General features: G+C 43.6%; 1 protein-coding gene across 1 annotated transcript in view; it reads right to left on the minus strand.

The window, feature by feature from the left end:
• Positions 1-3,916: 3,916 nt before the first annotated feature.
• The window catches only part of LOC129818571 (oxysterol-binding protein 2-like), a 33,065-nt gene continuing 17,084 nt past the window's right edge, over positions 3,917-19,897 (minus strand). The window contains exons 3-14 of the mRNA XM_055874609.1: positions 18,161-18,411; positions 17,754-17,922; positions 14,125-14,248; positions 13,775-13,844; positions 13,465-13,599; positions 12,644-12,889; positions 10,064-10,184; positions 8,698-8,801; positions 8,192-8,287; positions 7,870-8,054; positions 7,453-7,673; positions 3,917-7,293 (exon numbers count right to left, since the gene is read on the minus strand). Coding sequence (XP_055730584.1) covers positions 7,151-7,293; positions 7,453-7,673; positions 7,870-8,054; positions 8,192-8,287; positions 8,698-8,801; positions 10,064-10,184; positions 12,644-12,889; positions 13,465-13,599; positions 13,775-13,844; positions 14,125-14,248; positions 17,754-17,922; positions 18,161-18,411 — 1,865 coding nt within the window. The 3' untranslated portion in view covers positions 3,917-7,150. The remainder of the gene's footprint in view (positions 7,294-7,452; positions 7,674-7,869; positions 8,055-8,191; positions 8,288-8,697; positions 8,802-10,063; positions 10,185-12,643; positions 12,890-13,464; positions 13,600-13,774; positions 13,845-14,124; positions 14,249-17,753; positions 17,923-18,160; positions 18,412-19,897) is intronic.

Here is a 19,897-nt window from a genome sequence, read left to right on the forward strand (position 1 = left end):
TTAATGATGAAACAACTTGATAATGCATTATTCAGTGGATGCTACAACCCCTAAAACAACATCAGACCAATACTTTTGCTAAAGGGTCTCTTTCAGTGGGACACTTTAGTAAACTAACTGGGACACTATTTTCTCATTAGAAATACATTAGTGTCCCACTTCACCTCACACTTGTTAAGAATTCATCAATACGACTTTGTAGAAGCTTGTAGATAACACACTGTGAGGGAATACACTCCTATTTAACTAGTCTGTGACTCACTGAAAAACTTTCCTGGTCAGAGTAATAAGGCAACCTCACAGAGTCAACACACACAGGAACTTTATTGCCAAACAGGGGTATGGACATGGAAATGGCTTTTACCCATGAACTCCATGAACACACTGCCATATATCCTCCTCTGATCTTGCACTGGAAGGTTAAAGACGATTGGCAATATGTTCTATTTATAGGGCTAGCCAGTGCAGGACCAGCTAGATGTCCTTAACCAATCAGAGGGTGCATGATCAGCTCATGTATAGAGTGTGGGGAAAGTGGGCACCAGCTGATTTAGCTGAGACCACTGGCCATGCCCTGATCGATATCTCCTCACGTGAGGAGAGCTAGACTCAGCGGAGCCAGCCAAACATAAACAGATGTGCACATAAACAAGTAGAAATGTGAAATAAGGTCCTGTAATGCCCTCAACAGGGGGAATTCTGGACACACTCTGTTTTTACAATTTTATGACAATAAAATGACTAAACCATCTCCATGACCTTGGAAAATATATTTGGGGACATTCCAAGGTCTTGGTGAAAATCTAACTAAAGGAGTTTGCACAGCTTTTACTTGATTCTGAAACACCTCTACTATCCCCCAAATTCTGCCCCCTTTCATAAATGTACCCTCTTTTCTATCCTCCCTTTGTTATTACATCTCATTGTGCTTCCTTTCCTACCCTTGTTACTCCTCTCTAATTTCTTCCACTGTCATCCTATGCTGTTTATTTGCTATATAACATCTACAATTGTTTCAGAGATCTTATGAACAACTAAAACAACATATTTCAATGTATTTTAGAATATCAAATAAATGAAAATACATTTAAATTGATTAAAGGTTCATTTTGTGCATTTTAATAGCTAAAATGGTACGTGTCCCACTATCCAAACACCATTCAGGGGAAGTGGGACAGTATTCTAAGTCTGATTTAGTAAAGTGTGTGTGGCGTACAGCAGGTCAGCCACCAGGGGGAGACTCGTCGAGGCCTGGTGACAGACCGAGTATACATCACGAGGCGATGGCTCCATCTGCTGAAAAGTGCCAGGTCTCGACGGGCTCTCCAGCCAGGACTAATTGGGGCTGATTGCAGATTGGTGGGTAATCAAGGGCTGATTGCTCACCAGCTGGTTTGCGCTATCATTTGTTTTTCAACAGGACAATGACCCAAAACACACCTCCAGGATGTCTAAGGGCTATTTGACCAAAAAGGAGTGATGGAGTCCTGCATCAGATGACCTGGCCTCCAAAATCACCCGACTTCAACCCAATTGAGATGGTTTGGGATGAGTTGGACCGCAGAGTGAAGGAAAAGCAGCCAACAAGTGCTCAGCATATGTGGGAGCTACTTAAAGACTGTTGGAAAAGCATTCCTCATGAAGCTGGTTGAGAGAATGCCAAGAGTGTGCAAAGCTGTCATCAAGGCAAAGTGTGGCTACTTTGAAGAATCTATAAACTATACAAATAAAGAGAGTCGCACACTACATATATAAACTCCGTGATTTATTGGGTAAATCACCAACATTTCGGCGTCACCGTCCCTTCTTCAGGGTAATGTCATAAATACTTGAACCAGGTTATGTAGACAAACAGTGCAATTAGTGCAACCAATGATAATAGTGAGGGGTGTGTCATAATGATTAAGTTAAATAGAATGAATTGAGTGAAACTGTTAAGAAACAATAGTTTATGGCAAAAGTTTAGTTTATTGTTCATAAGAAGGGCCTGAGATCAAAGTCAATATTCAGACCACTGTTTTTATTCTACTTTGAAGAATCTAAAATATATTTCGATTTGTTTAACACTTTTTTGGTACTACATGAATCCATATGTGTTATTTCATAGTTTCGATGTCTTCACTATTATTCTACAAAGTAGAAAAATAAACCTTGAGTAAAAAACCTTGAGAAGGTGTGTCCAAACTTTTGACTGATACTGTGCATCCAGGATATTTCACATCAGTGTATCAGGTGAAGAACAAGGAATGACCTATTCACTGTTCGCAATGCAATTTCCTTTTCCTTTTTCCATTCATGTGTATAGCCTAGCCCATTAATACTTGCAATTGAATTATTAGACTACCTGAATACTGAACTTGTAGCCACACCAATCAGCTCAATAGAAAACTCATTATTTTGTATCCTTGGACAAAAAATGGACACGATGACCATAAATCTGCACTCAAAGGCATGCCAAAAGTCTGCACAGTGCCAGTTAATCTCTTACTGTAGTGGGCTAAATTAGGGCCATACAGAGTGATTCTTAGTAGTCTTCAACAAATCTACTTTGAAATATAAGTATACACCTCACAAACATGGTTATGTGCTTAACAAAATAAGACGTCTGTACCCTGTCAGATATAGAGTTGAAATGTATTCAATTTTGAGTTTGCTTCACAATATTACAGTTTATATACATCACAGAAGACTGAAATGTAACAAAACTGTTTGACATAGAAACACCAGATTTCCATTGTTAGAAAAATAATATACATTTATGAATTATACATTTATGAAAAATATGAATAACATTCCACCCATGAGACCAAAGACGGAGCTTTTGGTCATTGACTGCAGGAAAGGGCTACACCCCCAAGATTAGATTAGCAGGTTTTTTCTTACTGTAAGTGAACGTGGCATTACAGCAGCAATATTAGAATTTAAACTATGTGGCACCTGCTGTATGTAAGTGCTACTGCAGCAACAAATATGTATTTGGTGGGTGCTTATCTTTGTCCTATTTCACACATGTAAAAGTGTGTATTAATATGTAATGACCTGACTAGATCATAAAGGAACAATTGTCGAGACAGAGGGTTGAGTTTACGAATTGACGGTTTATTAACCCAACTTTACACAGGCTACTGTTTGGCCGTAGCCCACGCCAAATAAATGAAAGATACCCCACAAGCCAACCGTGACCTTCTCTTGTGAAGCCCAGACGTAAGAGAGAGAACAATGGCTAAACCTGGTCTTAACTTCCAATGCTCCATCCCCCTGCCCAACCCCCCTCCACGCCACTCCGCCAACCGCCAGGATGCCCGGCATCAGAACATTCCAGGCATCCCCGTGATTGGCAGATAGCAGGTTGATTGGCATGTCGGACCCCGCGAACACTGGTAAGTACAACACAACCCACTAATAGCCTACCACATAACACACCGCTGTCTGTGCGGGTCGCTACAATATGCATGTGTAAATTAAGGAAAAATCTGTTTTTGTATATCACAATTCTCCTTAAGACACCCTCCGAGAGTGGAGTCACGACCGGGGTCTACCCATTATCAATGGAGACTCTGAAGCAATTAGGGGAAATTTCAACATTTTCATATTCATAATCTCCATCAACACCCCAACATGTCATTGGAAAAACTTGTCTTCCTATATATTTTTTATTTACTACAAAACATAGAAACGCACCATTTTCACATATGTAGATGTTGGAGTGGTGCTGGAGATGATGAATATAACATTTAAAAATTGTGAAATGTCCTTTAAGTGCGTTGCTCATGGGCACCTTTGACAGATTTTTCACCTTGTCGTCTCGGGGAATAGAACTAGTGACCTTTCGGTTACTGGCCCAACGCTCTAACCTTCAGAGAGGTCAGTTTAGGGTGAAACATTGATCAAGATAAGCCAATAAAGTGCACATAGGTAGATTTATTTGTGTTTATTGAGTGTTACACCTTGAATACATGTGTGTGCTAGAGACAAGGTGACATCAAACGAGTAGCCTAAAGTGGAGTGTGCAGCCCTCAGTGTCCTTTCACTACCCCATCATGAGACCCCAGGGCTTCTGCTGCTCCTTCATCCAACCAGCAAGCCCATATCAGACAGATAGTCCCAGTGGAAATCTCCTCTTGGCTATGGGTCTTCAGGGAACATCATCCTTCCTGAAGGCTTGTCTCATTTATTTCTCATCTTTGTCTTGAGTTGAAAACTGACACCAAAGCCGATTACAACATGATAGACCATCTCTAATGACGTTGCGAGTGTTTGAAAGACTACATTGAGACACTTTGTGTTTGAGCTAAAAAAAGAAAATATTTCCGAAGGCCTAGGGCACAAGAGGTGAATTCACATGTTCTTCTGTGAATGAAGTCTAGAAACAAGTAACTGATACTAATGAATGCCTAATTAATACTAGATAACAGTGTATGAGCACACTAAACCATGCATGAGCTACATGTGGTGCCAGAACACTCGTTTGAGTTCATTGATTGTGCATGTTTAAATGCCTGCAGTCAAACACAAAGATGTGTAATAATTGAATTACCCACCTCAATTGCACCGTGAAACTCGCCATTACACATGTTATAGTATAATTCATATGATTTCTTAACATTTAAAAAAATATAAGACTTTGAAACATTTCATTGCACAGGGAGAAATCATGAAACAATTGAAGATTTTGTCTGTACACAATTAGGCACTCAAACGAGTGCCTAGTGAAAGTCTACACACCCCTTATAAAGTCTTCACATTTTGCTGCCTTAAAATACAGTACAACTAAAAATTGATTCAATTGGATTTTTGTTCCTACTGCCTACTTCACATTTCCAAAGTGAAAGAAAAATGATAGAATTTTCCAAATTACAAAACAAAAAATAGAACGAAGATGTCCTGATTGTGTATGTCTTTAGACCCCAGAGTTAATACTTGGTGGAAGCACCTTTGGCTGCCATTACAGCTGTGAAACATTTTGAATAAGATTCTACCAATTTTGCACAACTATTAGGGCAACATATATCCATACTTTGTCAAAATTGCTCAAGCCCAGTAAATTTGGTTGGGAGTCGTTGGATGGACAGCAATATTCAAACCTAGTCTTAGATTGTTAAGCATATTTAAGTCAGGACTGAGACTGGATCATTCAGGAACACTCAAGACCTAAAAGCCAATCTGGTGTGTCTTTCCCATCAACATCAACTCCTCAGTCCCTGCCAGTTACCAGCATACCCATAACATGATGCTGCCACCACAATACTCGAAAATAGAAAAGGATCAACAATATTGCATTCACACCCACATTACTGACCTGTATGACAAAGTGAAAAGAATAAAGCCTGTTTTAAAAAATCCACTCCATATCATCCATTCTGTTTGTAACAAGGCTGTTAAGTAATACTGCAAGACAACATGGCAGACATGGACTTTTTTGCCCAAATTAAAAACTACAGGCTTGGGTCAAATCCATTACAACACAACACTGAGTGAAACCCTCAGTTTTTTCAAGTAGTGTGGTGGCAGCAACATGTTATGGGTATGCTTGTCACCGGCAGGGACTGGGGAGTTTGTCAGGATAAAATAAAATAGAAAGGAGCAAAGCCCAGGTTGAAATTTAGAGGAAAACCCACCTCAGTCTTCTGAAAAGCTAACCCTGGGATAGTTTTATTATTGTGGGATGATCACACAATTTAAAACGTCAAAAACACCAGAATGGATTTCTAAGAGGTGTTGAGTGTTCCTGACTTAAATTTGAGGTTTGAATATTGCTGTCCATCAATGACTCCCACCCAAATTTATTGAGCATGAGCAATTTTGATAAAAACAATGGATAAATGTTGCCCAAAGGTGCTTCCAACAAGCATTAACTCTGGGCTGTGAAGACATACGCAATCAAGACATCTTTGTTTTTTATATAGTATTAATTTGGATATTTTTCTAGAATTCTCTTTAACTTAAAATTGTGTAGATCGGTAGGAAATAAATCAAATGTATTCCCTTTTGAAATTACATTTTAAGGCAGCAAAATTAATTCACAAAATGTGAAGACTGTGCAAGGGGGGTGTAGACTTTCACTAGCGACTGTATGACCAACATTTGAGAAATCAAGACATTTGAACAAAATTGATATAATCGTGGGTAGCTTGTTACATCCTCAAAATTCCCCTAATTATTTTAGGTCTGTACTAATCTCTTGTGGACAGACACACGTAACATAACTGGTATATATTTTAGTTCTGGGTCTCAGAGATGATGTCTGTACAGATATTAAATCAAAAGTGCCCATAGTGATACCAGCGTCCTCTACACCTGTGTTTTCATGCACTGCAGAAAAGCAGTTTCTTACAAACCTGGGGAGTGCCTAGTTGTTGCATGGAAGGAAACATAATGTTCCATATAGATATGTAAAGTATATTGGAGATACTTGAAGTAGAGAGTCGTGTCTGTTCTGGTTACTCTATTTCTATGTGCAGCTTTTTGTTTCATAACCTTTCAGTTTGACAAACCTGGGGAGCTTTATCTCCTGACATTCCTATTGGCCAGTGCAACATTAATGTTATATATCTCCAGCAGGAGGAACACTCTGTTCCTAACCAGCTCAGAGGAACAGGACATCCTATCCTAGCACCAAAACCAAAACTCTTTCACTTTCCTTCTGGCCTCTGCCTATTATTGTATAATATTATATACTTACGGTAGTTATTACCTTATTACCAGATCAATGGGGCACCAGGCACCACCATACATACCAGCTCAAAAACATATGGTTTTCCATGCAGTAGCTATTTTCTAACGCTTTCCCTCACACTCAAAATATTCTCTCATAAATAGTTATTTGTCTGACTCACTCACGCTGTTGCACACACACTCACTCAGTGAGTGAGAAACACACAGGTGTTATGATACAGAGCCTGTTTGATTAGAGAACTACATCGGGGAGGGGGACAGATTATGTTTATATCTCAGTTCTTGAAGTATGGGAAGTTTACATTATTCTCAATGGAGGGCTCTGTCTTTCTGGAACACACACAAATACACATACACAGACAAAGAGCTGTCCACATCTCCATGTGTCTTCAGCGTGTGGATCCTCCCTTTGCTTGTCGATCAGTCCCTCAGCTCGGCCCTCCAGTGATGATGTCACAGCCCCAGGGGCAGAGTCTTAGAAGATATCAGGGCATTGGCTCCAGTCCTGTCTGTCTTTGGACTCCCAGTATCCACCCCTGTACACGTAAGTGCTCTCCCCCGTTGAATCATCTGTCCTCCTCTCGAACCACAGCGGCTGGAAGCCCTCAAAGTCTTGCCCTAAGGAGTCAGAGACACAAACGTACACAGATGTTTCTCAATATGGGTAACATTTTGCTGACATACACTGTATCACAATTGTCAAACTTTCTCTTCCTAGTTTCTATACTGTAATCTCTCTCGAGATATCTTATCTAGTCCTTTCACTCCCCTCCTCACCTTCTTCCAGGGCCTGTGTGGCCTGTGCCTCCCTCTTCCTTCTCTCCAGCCTCTGTCGTTCCTCCAGACGCTGTTTGTGGGCGTTGGCCTCGTCCCACAGCCCCGCCTCCATCAGTCGTTGGTCGGGCCTCAGGCGGCTGTCAGTGGGGGCCACGCCCTCCTCAGGCTCGTTCAGGGTCAAGGCCAGGGAGGAAAAGAAGTGCATGTTCTCAGCATTCTCCCTGGTGGGTGGAGAAGGCACTGAGGTGAGACAGATAGGATGGACAGAGAGGGAGAGGGCGAGTAGCAACGGGTAGAGAGGTGGAAGTAAGATAACGTGCGAGGATGCAAGAGGAATCAAATAACTTGTATAAATAGGTTAGCGTGCATTATGTGCTATAAGGCTGACTTCATAATATGCAGGCAGGCTGATCTTACGGAAGTGGGTATTTCTTCCACAGCAGTTTGGGCTGTAGGGTCTGGTAGACAGTCTTTTGTTTGCCCTCTGACCCTCCACATCCCCGGCTGCTTTCTACTATCTTGGCACTCTCCATCTTCTCGTCCCAGGTCCCAGACAGGATATGGTGGGCCGTGCCCTCGCTGTCTGCTACCACACCTGTCACCTGGAGTCACAACACCAGAAGAGGGAGGAGACATTGAAGATGGTAAGCACTGCCAGTTTGTTTCTACATGAGCTTTTTCAAATTGTTCCGCATGCAGCACAGAGACCCAAAGGGCAGAGGGCAAACCGTGGATTTACCTTGCGTGGGAGGTCTCTGGAGAAGTAACTGTAAGGGACAAACTTGAGGTGGCAGGTGTCCTTGGTCCTGTGGTTGACTATTTCAATGTCCCCAGACTACAGAGAGAAAAACACAGGCTATTTTATCCCAAGCCTCAGGCTGTTGATTCTCCTAGCTTTAGCAATATTTACATACTTTCCACAACATGCCAACATGCCTTATGTCCACAACATGCAATATTTCTAGTTTATCAATGTTAGCAGTCTATCGTAAAAATTTACTATGGATGTCAATAATCATAGTACGGGACATTGTTTAGAGTGAGAATAGCAGAGCAGTGCATAAAGGGATGAAGACAAATGGGAGAAAACAGATATGATGAGTATTGCAGACATAATGAGAGACAGTAGAGGAAGGCAGAAACCACGGGGCAGATTCTGCAAAACACAGCACACATCTACAAACAGTATGGACAAACAGATCAACACAAATATACAAACACACATTAAATATGTGAAACACACACCTGGTCAATCCACAGTTTTCCTACTATGATGTTGTGCACCGTGGAGGTAACTTTGCCCCACACATAGTGATTCCCACTGGAGTGGAACTGCAGGTGGATACAGCCTAGAGAGAAAGAGATAATTAAAATAATCAGCCAGTGGAGGCTCCTTAGAGGAGGAAGGAATGTACCCTCCTCCTCTGGAAACTCCTCTGGAAACTCCTCTGCGTAAAATGTGGTGAGTAGTTGACTTAAAAGACAGAGAAATACAATATTTGAACAAATTAATTTCTTCACAAATGATAAAGCAGCAAGAGAGAGAGCTAGCTATATTTTGTTGAATTTTTTACACTTTCACTTACTTAGCTAGGGAATGCAGCTAGCTAGTTTAGCCTACGCAAACACCCAACTCAAAGAGAGAAGGATGCTATGTTAGCTAGCTGGCTATGGCTATGGCTATTCAACACTGAAAATCTTCCAAGTCAAGGTAAGCTTTTCGTTTTATTAATTTATTGCCAATGGGGCCCACCGATGTAACTGCTAAACTGCTTGCTTTACACTGTACTGCATGACTGTAGTGGGTTTACTAAAGCGTTAGTTCTAGTAGCTATGTTGACTATGACGTTAGCTAATATGGTGACACAGCGATGTAGACTGTGTAGCAGTTAGCAGTTATGATATATAGGTTTGGCTTGGAGAGGTTTTTTCGCCTGGTCACAGACTGCTGTTGTGTTGTGCAATGAGTGAAGTGAAGGAAAAAGGTGAGAGGAGAGCGCGTAGAATCGGTAAGGAATTATACAATGAGCAAAGTGATCATGCTGTTTGTATGTAGCTGCTATGAAAGTGAACTGTGTTTGCGGGTGATCAGGGGTGTATTCATTCCCTCGATTCTGTTGAAAAACATTCCTTAAATGGAAGCAAACGGAACGGGGATAAACATACATGAATTTGTCCAATAGAAACACTCGTTAGCAACTGTTTGGATTAATGATTACACCCTAGGTCAACTAGATGCAAGCAAGCATGTGCGAGGCGGTATTGAATGTGTCACTGTTTGTCATCTTGATTACTCACATTTTTCTCTCGACCTGTGAACCTACATTGTAAACTTTCATTCGTAGGCTAGGTTGTAACAGCCTCATGATGGGTCTAGGGAATATTTGAGTATGTACAGTAGTAGCCTAAACCTATCAATGTTACATTGAGCTGGGTGAATGGAATATGAATGACAGTCATCCAATATGCTGTAATAGAAATAAGTCCATGCTCATTAAAAAAACATTTGTCCTCCCTAATCTTAAGCGGCACTGACCACCACTTGCAAAATGTGCATTTAAAATTATTGCATATCGGAGGAACATTCATGTACTGGGTATGCATGGCTCACCTAATGGCATGACAGAAATGTATTTCCCTCTGAACTTGCTGTCGATAGTGATCTCCTGCCACAGGGTCCAGCCTCGCTGTGAAGTCACATGGTGGGCGGCGGCTGGGGGGTGGTGACTGACCTGAGAGAGCAGGAGGAGGATGTCGTCAGTACGTAGGGGTGTGAACCTTGAAATAAAATTGGGATCCTAAACTTTCAGTTAGAGATTTTTCTTAATAACAATGTTTTTTGTTTTTTTCCTCCCACAAAATTAAAATCAGTGCAGTTATCACAAAAAAACATTATTTTCCGTGTTATATTCCAGCTAGATGATAAGCTATAAAGGCCTGGGGAAAGTTGTGTAATTTAAATAAAACCAGAGAGGAAGAGGTGAATTTTAGGCTACTTTGGTGAATTTGCGAGGCTTTCAAGACATATGCCCCTTCTTCTCTCTCCCTCGCTCTGGCTCACCTGCTCTTTCTCTTCACTAATGATGCGAGTGTGTGTTCAGTCTTCGGTCTTGCGTGTAGAATATCCTATTCATTGATGATAGGCCATGCTTTACTGAAGCTGCGAGCCAAGAAATTGCGAGTTACAGCAATCCATTACGAGATACTGGTTTTGATTGCCGAAAGATATGCCTAGTGAATGGTTCTGCCTCTGTCTGCCTGGTGGCTGACCTGCCTATACTGAGCGACTCCCTTCTCTTTATGAAAGATGCGAGGGTTTGTGTTCTCGAAAGTATGGCAAATAATCAGTCTTCTCCGTTCCAAAAATACTGAATCTTAGCAGTCGATTCCTAGTGCAATCGAATCTTGACACTCAGAAATGAGAGTCGATGTGCAAGGAGTCGAGGAATCAATTATTTTGGCGTCGACTCTCCACCAATACGTCATCGTCGTTAAGAGTTGGAAAAATGATAGAGAAAGGTAAGCGACAGCAGCGAAGTCCTGTATGGCAATACTTCGAGAAGTTAAATGAGATGAAAATGAAAACTTTGCGAGGTGGAATTGACATACAGTAATGGTAGTACAGGTGTTAGTACAGGTGTTACAGCAACTTGTTACAGCATTTAATAAGTAATCGTGGTCCCGTGTGGCTCAGTTGGTAGAGCATGACGCTTGCAACGCCAGGGTTGTGGGTTCTATTCCCACGGGAGGACCAGGATGAATATGTATGAACTTTCCAATTTGTAAGTCGCTCTGGATAAGAGCGTCTGCTAAATGACTTAAATGTAATGTAATGATAAGTTATTGATAAAAAATGTCATGTCATTACATTAAGATAAAGGGGGATCACAGCTATATTCAATAAAAGTCACGAGTTGATTTAAAACCTATGTTTAACCCTTTATCACAGTGGGTGTCTTGATGGATTTAAACAAAATTGGGTGACATAAAACATTACTTTTCTGTCCTTGCATTTATGGCAATGTAAGTTGTCGAAATATCATACATTAATCATTAATCAGTTAAATTAGACATTGAACTTGAACCCTGTAAGAATCCTGGATCTAGCTTTCGGACAGTTTTGAAAACAGTGAAAACAGTTTTCTTGGGCACACAAATCCGAAATAATGTATGCGATTGCAAAATCTAAGTCACGTTTCCTTGATACTTAAAAACCTAAATCGATACTGTCATTAACGTGGTTCTTCAATAATTATGCATAGTACTTGTTGGATGCGCATTTGGTGTCCAGCTGATTAGTGACAGCGGGAAGATTCCTTCATGATACACGAAAAGCTGTTGTGATGGCACAAGTGCTGGAAAAAAGGTGGTGGCGAAGAATGTCCAGAATATTCTGGTGTCTCATTCCTTACGCCGGTGAAGACAGTTGTGGCTGGATCCACGTTGGATCGAATACCCCTAGCGAATTGATGTTGATCATCTGTTATTTTCTGCTTGATTTACAGCAGGGTCTCGTTAGATTTATCAGGGAAAGCATCAAGGTAATGAGTTCGTGTTTTCATATGTTTTTGTCTACTGTGCGCAATTGTTAGGATAGACTCTATTCCTATGAATTATTCTGGATAATTTGACAACAAAATAAATATCCTAGTGGGCTTATTCACAATATGATCTGGTATTGTAATAACAAAATTCAAGTACTGGAATAGGCCTAGTACTGAAACAGACATTTCCTCAATTTGGTGCTTAAAGTTCTTGTAATTATTGTTGCCAATTTATACGTTCTCCTGCTCCTTTATAATTATTCATGATTTCATTTTTTTATCTGTTTTTGTGAGAGATGTGGCCACTTTCGTTTGTTTCCCGCAACTTCAATATTGTCGTCCTCATATTAAGTGCTTGAAAAAGTTCCATGAAGTCCTTGAATTTGACTTACCATTGTCTGTATGAACCCTGCTTAAAGGATGTATAGTCCTTGTTGTATAGGTGGAGCTATGGGCCAATTTGGATATATTTTCACTTTTAGTACATGTGGAACTGCATGAAAATCCTTTTTATTTTCATTTCAAACCATTTAGAAATGTCACCCATTGGCCCCATTGTTTATAGAAAGATCCCTCTGTGCATCTCAGACATATGTTTCAGAGAGAGAGAGAGTCTGTGTGTTTGCGTGCGTTGCATTGTGTCTGACCTGCTCGCAGATGGAGCGGTAGCCCAAGTCGTCCAGGCGGTCCAGCTCGTAGGTCTCCCCCAGCAGGGGGTTGAAGGGCTTGGCAGTGCGGTGGATGGTGGTGGAGTAGGAGGACACAGAGAAGGCTGCCACCAGGCACATCTGCTCCAGGGACGATTCACAGCGAGACGCCCGGTCCAGCAGGTCACTGTACTCCAGATCCTCAGTCAGACGCTGCAGCATCGACAGGGGCTCGTTGAAGTTCACCTGAGGTTACACACACAGGAACGCACACACACAGACACACGCATTGGAGTTAGACCCAACTGAGTTGCTGAACTGTTGCACCATCTATAGGCCTCAAACTCAAATCTGGACTTGGAAGCCAGTTCTACTGCTTTATTTCATTCTTCTCCTCTAATCAGGGTCTGATTTAGACCTGGGACACCAGGTGGCTGCAATTAATTATCAGGTAGAAAAGAAAACCAGCAGATTTGAATACCTGTGCTCTATAGCCACCATGGTTATTATTTTACCCTGCTGGTCATCTACGAACCAGTCTTTAAATCTCCAACCGGTACAGCCAGAAGAGGACTAGCCACCCCATGGAGCCTGGTTCCTGCCTTCTACAGTTATTCCTAACCACTGTGCTTCTGCATCTGCATTACTTGCTCTTTAGGGTTTTAGGCTGGGTATCTGTAAAGCACTTAGTGACAACTTCTGATGTAAAAAAGGCTTTATAAAATAAATGTGATTGATTGCTAGAGCTTGCATTTAATACGCACACACTACATAGTGCAAATACTAGTACAGACCGCAGAACCACTTGTCGTTTCTCTTACAGGCATGGGAATCTTGGACAGCTCCTTGCCGATGCAGTTCTTCATGATGCTCCACAAGTTGAGGGAGTAGTTGGGTTTGTCTGGGATGCGGCTGCGTCTAACTCTGCGCAGCTGCATGTTGTCAGAGCCAGCGTCCTGAGAACAAATACATGTCAAACAGTCAGGTAAGCTGAGGTATTATTGGATAGATCTCACCATTAAATATTGTATCATACAATCCCTTAGGCCCTAAGGTAAAATACAGTTGTCCATGGTTTACTACGGCTGGGTATGTAAAGGTGTGGTAAAGAGCAGAAGCCTGCAGACTCACCTTCTCGTCGTGGCTCCATTCATTATTGGGTAATCGTCCGCTCATGATACTCTGGTTACTGGCTGAGCGTCTGAAACACAAACGCACTAGGACTACTGTATACACAAAACACAGTATAATGAATTCATTAGACATAAAGAAGTGTAATGAATTACACTAGCGTCGTCATATTACATAGCTATATGAATGAACTCTACTTGGCCCCATGATCAGTAGAAATTAGGTCAGCGACCCTGACTGAGAAAAGAAAAGCCATATACTCTCACAGTTCCGATGCAAAATACATGAAACTAATGTTTCAACAGCAAAGCTTCCTTCATCAGGGTTTCATCCCAGCGACCCTGACTGACCTGTGCTGGGTGTGGTCAGTGGCAGTCACTGTGATGAAAGCAGGGGAGTCCTCCATAGCATCAAAAAATTCTGTGTCCTCATTCTCATCACTGGCATCCCCCTCCCGCCTCCTCTCACCTCCGTCTGCCAGGGACACAAGATCATTCAAATCAAATCAAATTGTATTGGTCACATACAGTTGAAGTCAGAACTTTACATACACTTCAGCCAAATACATTTAAACTCAGTTTTCACAATTCCTGACATTTAATCTCAGTAAACATTCCCTGTTTTAGGTCAGTTAGGATCACCACTTTATTTTAAGAATGTGAAATGTCAGAATAATAATAGAGATAATAATTTATTTCAGCTTTTATTTATTTCATCACATTCCCAGTGGGTCATAAGTTTACATACACTTAATTAGTATTTGGTAGCATTGCCTTTAAATTGTTTAACTTGGGTCAAACGTTTCGTGTAGCCTTCCACAAGCTTCCCAAAATAAGTTGGGTGAATTTTGGTCCATTCCTCTTGACAGAGCTGGTGTAACTGATTCAGGTTTGTAGACCTCCTTGCTCACACAGACAGCGTGTGGGTGGACCATTTCAGTTTGTCCGTGATGTGTACGCCGAGGAACTTAAAACTTTCCACTTTCTCCACAACTGTCCCGTCGATGTGGATGGGGGGATGCTCCCTCTGCTGTTTCCTGAAGTCCACGATCAAATCAAATCAAATGTATTTTATATAGCCCTTCGTACATCAGCTAATATCTCGAAGTGCTGTACAGAAACCCAGCCTAAAACCCCAAACAGCAAGCAATGCAGGTGTAGAAGCACGGTGGCAAGGAAAAATAGTACTCTAAATTCCAAGCATCTGCCTCTAACCCTAGGAAGCTCTTTGCCACCTTCTCCTCCCTCCTGAATCCTCCTCCCCCTCCTCCCCCCTCCTCCCTCTCTGCTGATGACTTCGTCAACCATTTTGAAAAGAAGGTCGACGACATCCGATCCTCGTTTGCTAAGTCAAACGACACCGCTGGTTCTGCTCACACTGCCCTACCCTGTGCTTTGACCTCTTTCTCCCCTCTCTCTCCAGATGAAATCTCGCGTCTTGTGACGGCCGGCCGCCCAACAACCTGCCCGCTTGACCCTATTCCCTCCTCTCTTCTCCAGACCATTTCCGGAGACCTTCTCCCTTACCTCACCTCGCTCATCAACTCATCCTTGACCGCTGGCTACGTCCCTTCCGTCTTCAAGAGAGCGAGAGTTGCACCCCTTCTGAAAAAACCTACACTCGATCCCTCCGATGTCAACAACTACAGACCAGTATCCCTTCTTTCTTTTCTCTCCAAAACTCTTGAACGTGCCGTCCTTGGCCAGCTCTCCTGCTATCTCTCTCAGAATGACCTTCTTGATCCAAATCAGTCAGGTTTCAAGACTAGTCATTCAACTGAGACTGCTCTTCTCTGTGTCACGGAGGCGCTCCGCACTGCTAAAGCTAACTCTCTCTCCTCTGCTCTCATCCTTCTAGACATATCGGCTGCCTTTGATACTGTGAACCATCAGATCCTCCTCTCCACCCTCTCCGAGCTGGGCATCTCCGGCGCGGCCCACGCTTGGATTGCGTCCTACCTGACAGGTCGCTCCTACCAGGTGGCGTGGCGAGAATCTGTCTCCGCACCACGTGCTCTCACCACTGGTGTCCCCCAGGGCTCTGTTCTAGGCCCTCTCCTATTCTCGCTATACACCAAGTCACTTGGCTCTGTCATATCCTCACATGGTCTCTCCTATCATTGCTATGCAGACGACACACAATTAATCTTCTCCTTTCCCCCCTCCGATAACCAGGTGGTGAATCGCATCTCTGCATGTCTGGCAGACATATCAGTGTGGATGACGGATCACCACTTCAAGCTGAACCTCGGCAAGACGGAGCTGCTCTTCCTCCCGGGGAAGGACTGCCCGTTCCATGATCTCGCCATCACGGTTGACTACTCCATTGTGTCCTCCTCCCAGAGTGCTAAGAACCTTGGCGTGATCCTGGACAACACCCTGTCGTTCTCAACTAACATCAAGGCGGTGACCCGTTCCTGTAGGTTCATGCTCTACAACATTCGCAGAGTACGACCCTGCCTCACGCAGGAAGCGGCGCAGGTCCTAATCCAGGCACTTGTCATCTCCCGTCTGGATTACTGCAACTCGCTGTTGGCTGGGCTCCCTGCCTGTGCCATTAAACCCCTACAACTCATCCAGAACGCCGCAGCCCGTCTGGTGTTCAACTTTCCCAAGTTCTCTCACGTCACCCCGCTCCTTCGCTCTCTCCACTGGCTTCCAGTTGAAGCTCGCATCCGCTACAAGACCATGGTGCTTGCCTACGGAGCTGTGAGGGGAACGGCACCTCCGTACCTTCAGGCTCTGATCAGGCCCTACACCCAAACAAGGGCACTGCGTTCATCCACCTCTGGCCTGCTCGCCTCCCTACCTCTGAGGAAGTACAGTTCCCGCTCAACCCAGTCAAAACTGTTCGCTGCTCTGGCACCCCAATGGTGGAACAAACTCCCTCACGACGCCAGGACAGCGGAGTCAATCACCACCTTCCGGAGACACCTGAAACCCCACCTCTTTAAGGAATACCTAGGATAGGATAAAGTAATCCTTCTAACCCCCCCCCCCCCTTAAAAGAGTTAGATGCACTATTGTAAAGTGGTTGTTCCACTGGATATCATAAGGTGAATGCACCAATTTGTAAGTCGCTCTGGATAAGAGCGTCTGCTAAATGACTTAAATGTAATGTAAATGTAAAAACTCCCTAGAAAGGCCAAAACCTAGGAAGAAACCTAGAGAGGAACCAGGCTATGAGGGGTGGCCAGTCCTCTTCTGGCTGTGCCGGGTGGAGATTATAACAGAACATGGCCAAGATGTTCAAATGATCATAAATGACCAGCATGGTCAAATAATAATAATCACAGAAGTTATCGAGGGTGTAGCAAGTCAGCACCTCAGGAGTAAATGTCAGACGATCATCTCCTTTGTTTTGTTGACGTTGAGTGAGAGGTTATTTTCCAGACACCACACTCCGAGGGCCCTCATCTCCTCTCTGTAGGCCGTCACGTCATTGTTGGTAATCAAGCCTACCACTGTAGTGTCATCTGCAAACTTGATGATTGAGTTGGAGGCGTGCATGTACACACAGTCATGGGTGAACAGGGAGTACAAAAGAGGGCTGAGAACGCACCTCATGGGGCCCCAGTGTTGAGGATCAGTGGGGTGGAGATGTTGTTTCCTACCCTCACCACCTGGGGCGACCCATCAGAAAGTCCAGGACCCAGTTGCACAGGGCGGGGTCGTGTTTTGTGTTTTTGTAGATCTGATTTTCTAACCTGAGTGCGTGTATGATATAAATGAAATTCTGAAAGACAAACCAGCGACATAATCAAACTGATACAGTGCCTACTTTGCGTGCCGTGCCAGGGATGACCAGAGGAGGGCCAGCTTCTTGTGAGAATCCAATCCACACCAAGCAATAAACTGCACCAAACTACCTTCACAGTAAGAGCTTAAACCATTGACAGTGTTTTCTAATCAGTTGCACTATCAAATATGAGAGGAGAGAACAGACTGCTTGTGTGTGTGTGTGTGTGTGTGCCTCTGACCTGGGTGTGTGCTGGGAGCCTCTCTCCAGGCCCTCTCCAGGCTGTTGTGCTGCTTGGCTAGCTGTTCAATAGTCTCCTCCAGGTGGTGGCGCTGTTCTCTCTCATACTGCAGGGCTCTCTGCCACTTTCGGCTGTGTGTCTCTGCTACGTCCAGGAAGTCCCGACAGGCCTGCAGTCACAGAGGTGACAATACATCCATAACACATCTACAGAGCTTAGCTACACCACACAGTCAATATGTAATAAACACTTCTATTGATCGTGGTATTGAGAGTTTTTATTGTTGTATTGATTAAAGCATTAGATTGACTACTAGCATTGGTCATACAGAAAGATCGATTGAAGTAGCCAGTAGGCGTTGTACTGAAATATTAGCAAAGTGTTAGCAGCAGTGAGTCGGTCCTCACATTGATCATAGCATTGGAGGTAATGCGGAAGAGTGTGGCACGCTCGTTGACAGTCTTGAGTTTGTCGGTGCCGTCGGTGGCCGTGCGCAGGTCCTCGAGCTCGCTGAGGGATCGCTGCAGGGCGGTGCCGTGTTTGCCGATTAGCTCGTTGCAGGTGCTCAGGTCGTCCAGCTTACTGGCCAGGGTCTTCAGAGCCCCCTGGGTCAGGGCCCGGTCTGGCTGGGGCACAGGGGCCTCGTCTCCAGAGTCATCTGCAGACCAGCCATGGTGGAAGGCAGAGTCAGAGTTACCATGCATTCAGGCATTTGCTTACAAAGCCAGATTCTTAGAATAGCACTTATAGCTTGATTCAGTCTGTAAGTGGAAGACATTATGATTGATTTTGTTATTTTCTTTCATGCCGTAGGACGGTCACACTCATTTAAGTTTCCATTATGTTCCAAGAAGGTGAGGCATAGATACTGTGGACACTTATAATTGTGACGCACGCAGATATAAAACAACTTCACACTGACAAATAGACATGGAGACAAAGGGAGGGATCGATGGAGAGCTATTACGTGTAGTCATGTATGGGAATAGATGGAGAGAGTGTGAGGGATGGAAAGATATATTAACTCTACACACTGTCGTTGCCCCCCCCCCCCCCTCATTCCCCTCCCCCTCGCCAGCAGAAAGCTGTGAATGACATTTCCATCGTTGCCGTGGAAACACAGGCCCATGCAGTTGCAGGTCTAGGTTATTTTTAGCAGCGGGAGGGAGAAAAAAAGATGACGCACTTCACTTCCCTCTGCTCCTCCCCGTGTTGGTATGAACGGGGCCATCAGTCACAGGCAGCTGAGAGGAAATAAATAGGCCAGTAGCAGCAGAGACAGACATATTCCTGGGGAGGGATCATTATATGGACCTTAAGGCACCCAGAGACAGGGACAAAGGACTTCTCAGTGAGAGAAAGAGCAGCAGTGTTACAGACATCTCAGAGCTGCTGGAGTCTGGTGTCTGACCACCCGCCACTGTCTCCTAGGTCCCCGCGACCCTACCATCTGCATCCGACAACAACAACAACGTCACCTGGAGTCTACATCATTGACACCTCAGAACTCTTACATACTAATGACACTACAAGTGATATCTATAAATAATGTTCTAAAACCATGACACTTTAAATAGAGAGATATAAATAGTAGGTTTCTCATTTCCATGGGGATATTTCTACAACTGGGTCAAACTGTTGTGACTCTAGTGGTTGTGAGTAAATTTGAGCATAAACAATGTAAATATCACAAATGCCTACAGTAGATCCTACTGGGCCAAATCCATCAGCTCCTGCATTTGCCTGCTTCACGTGACACATGCATTCATGTATAAGCTACAATCTCCCATTCAGGCAGGTAGGTTTTCTGAATCTAGGCCAGTGTCAGGCAGAGCAGCCGTGGAGCTCCAGTGCACAGTGAAGAACTCCCATGGTGTCCAGAACACCAACAAACTAACATGGTCCAAGCACACCAAGACAGTCGTGAAGAGGGCACGACAAAACCTATTCTCCCTCAGGAGACTGAAAAGATTTGGCATGGGTCCTCAGATCCTCAAAAGGTTCTACATGTGCACCATCGAGAGCATCCTGACGGGTTTCATCAATGCCTGGTATGGTAACTGCTCGGCCTCCGACCGCAATGCACAAGCTTCCTGCCATCCAGGACCTCTATACCAGTTGGTGTCAGAAGAAGGCCCTAAAAA

Source organism: Salvelinus fontinalis, chromosome 21, assembly GCF_029448725.1.
Source record: "Salvelinus fontinalis isolate EN_2023a chromosome 21, ASM2944872v1, whole genome shotgun sequence".
Classification (NCBI taxonomy): Eukaryota; Metazoa; Chordata; class Actinopteri; order Salmoniformes; family Salmonidae; genus Salvelinus; species Salvelinus fontinalis.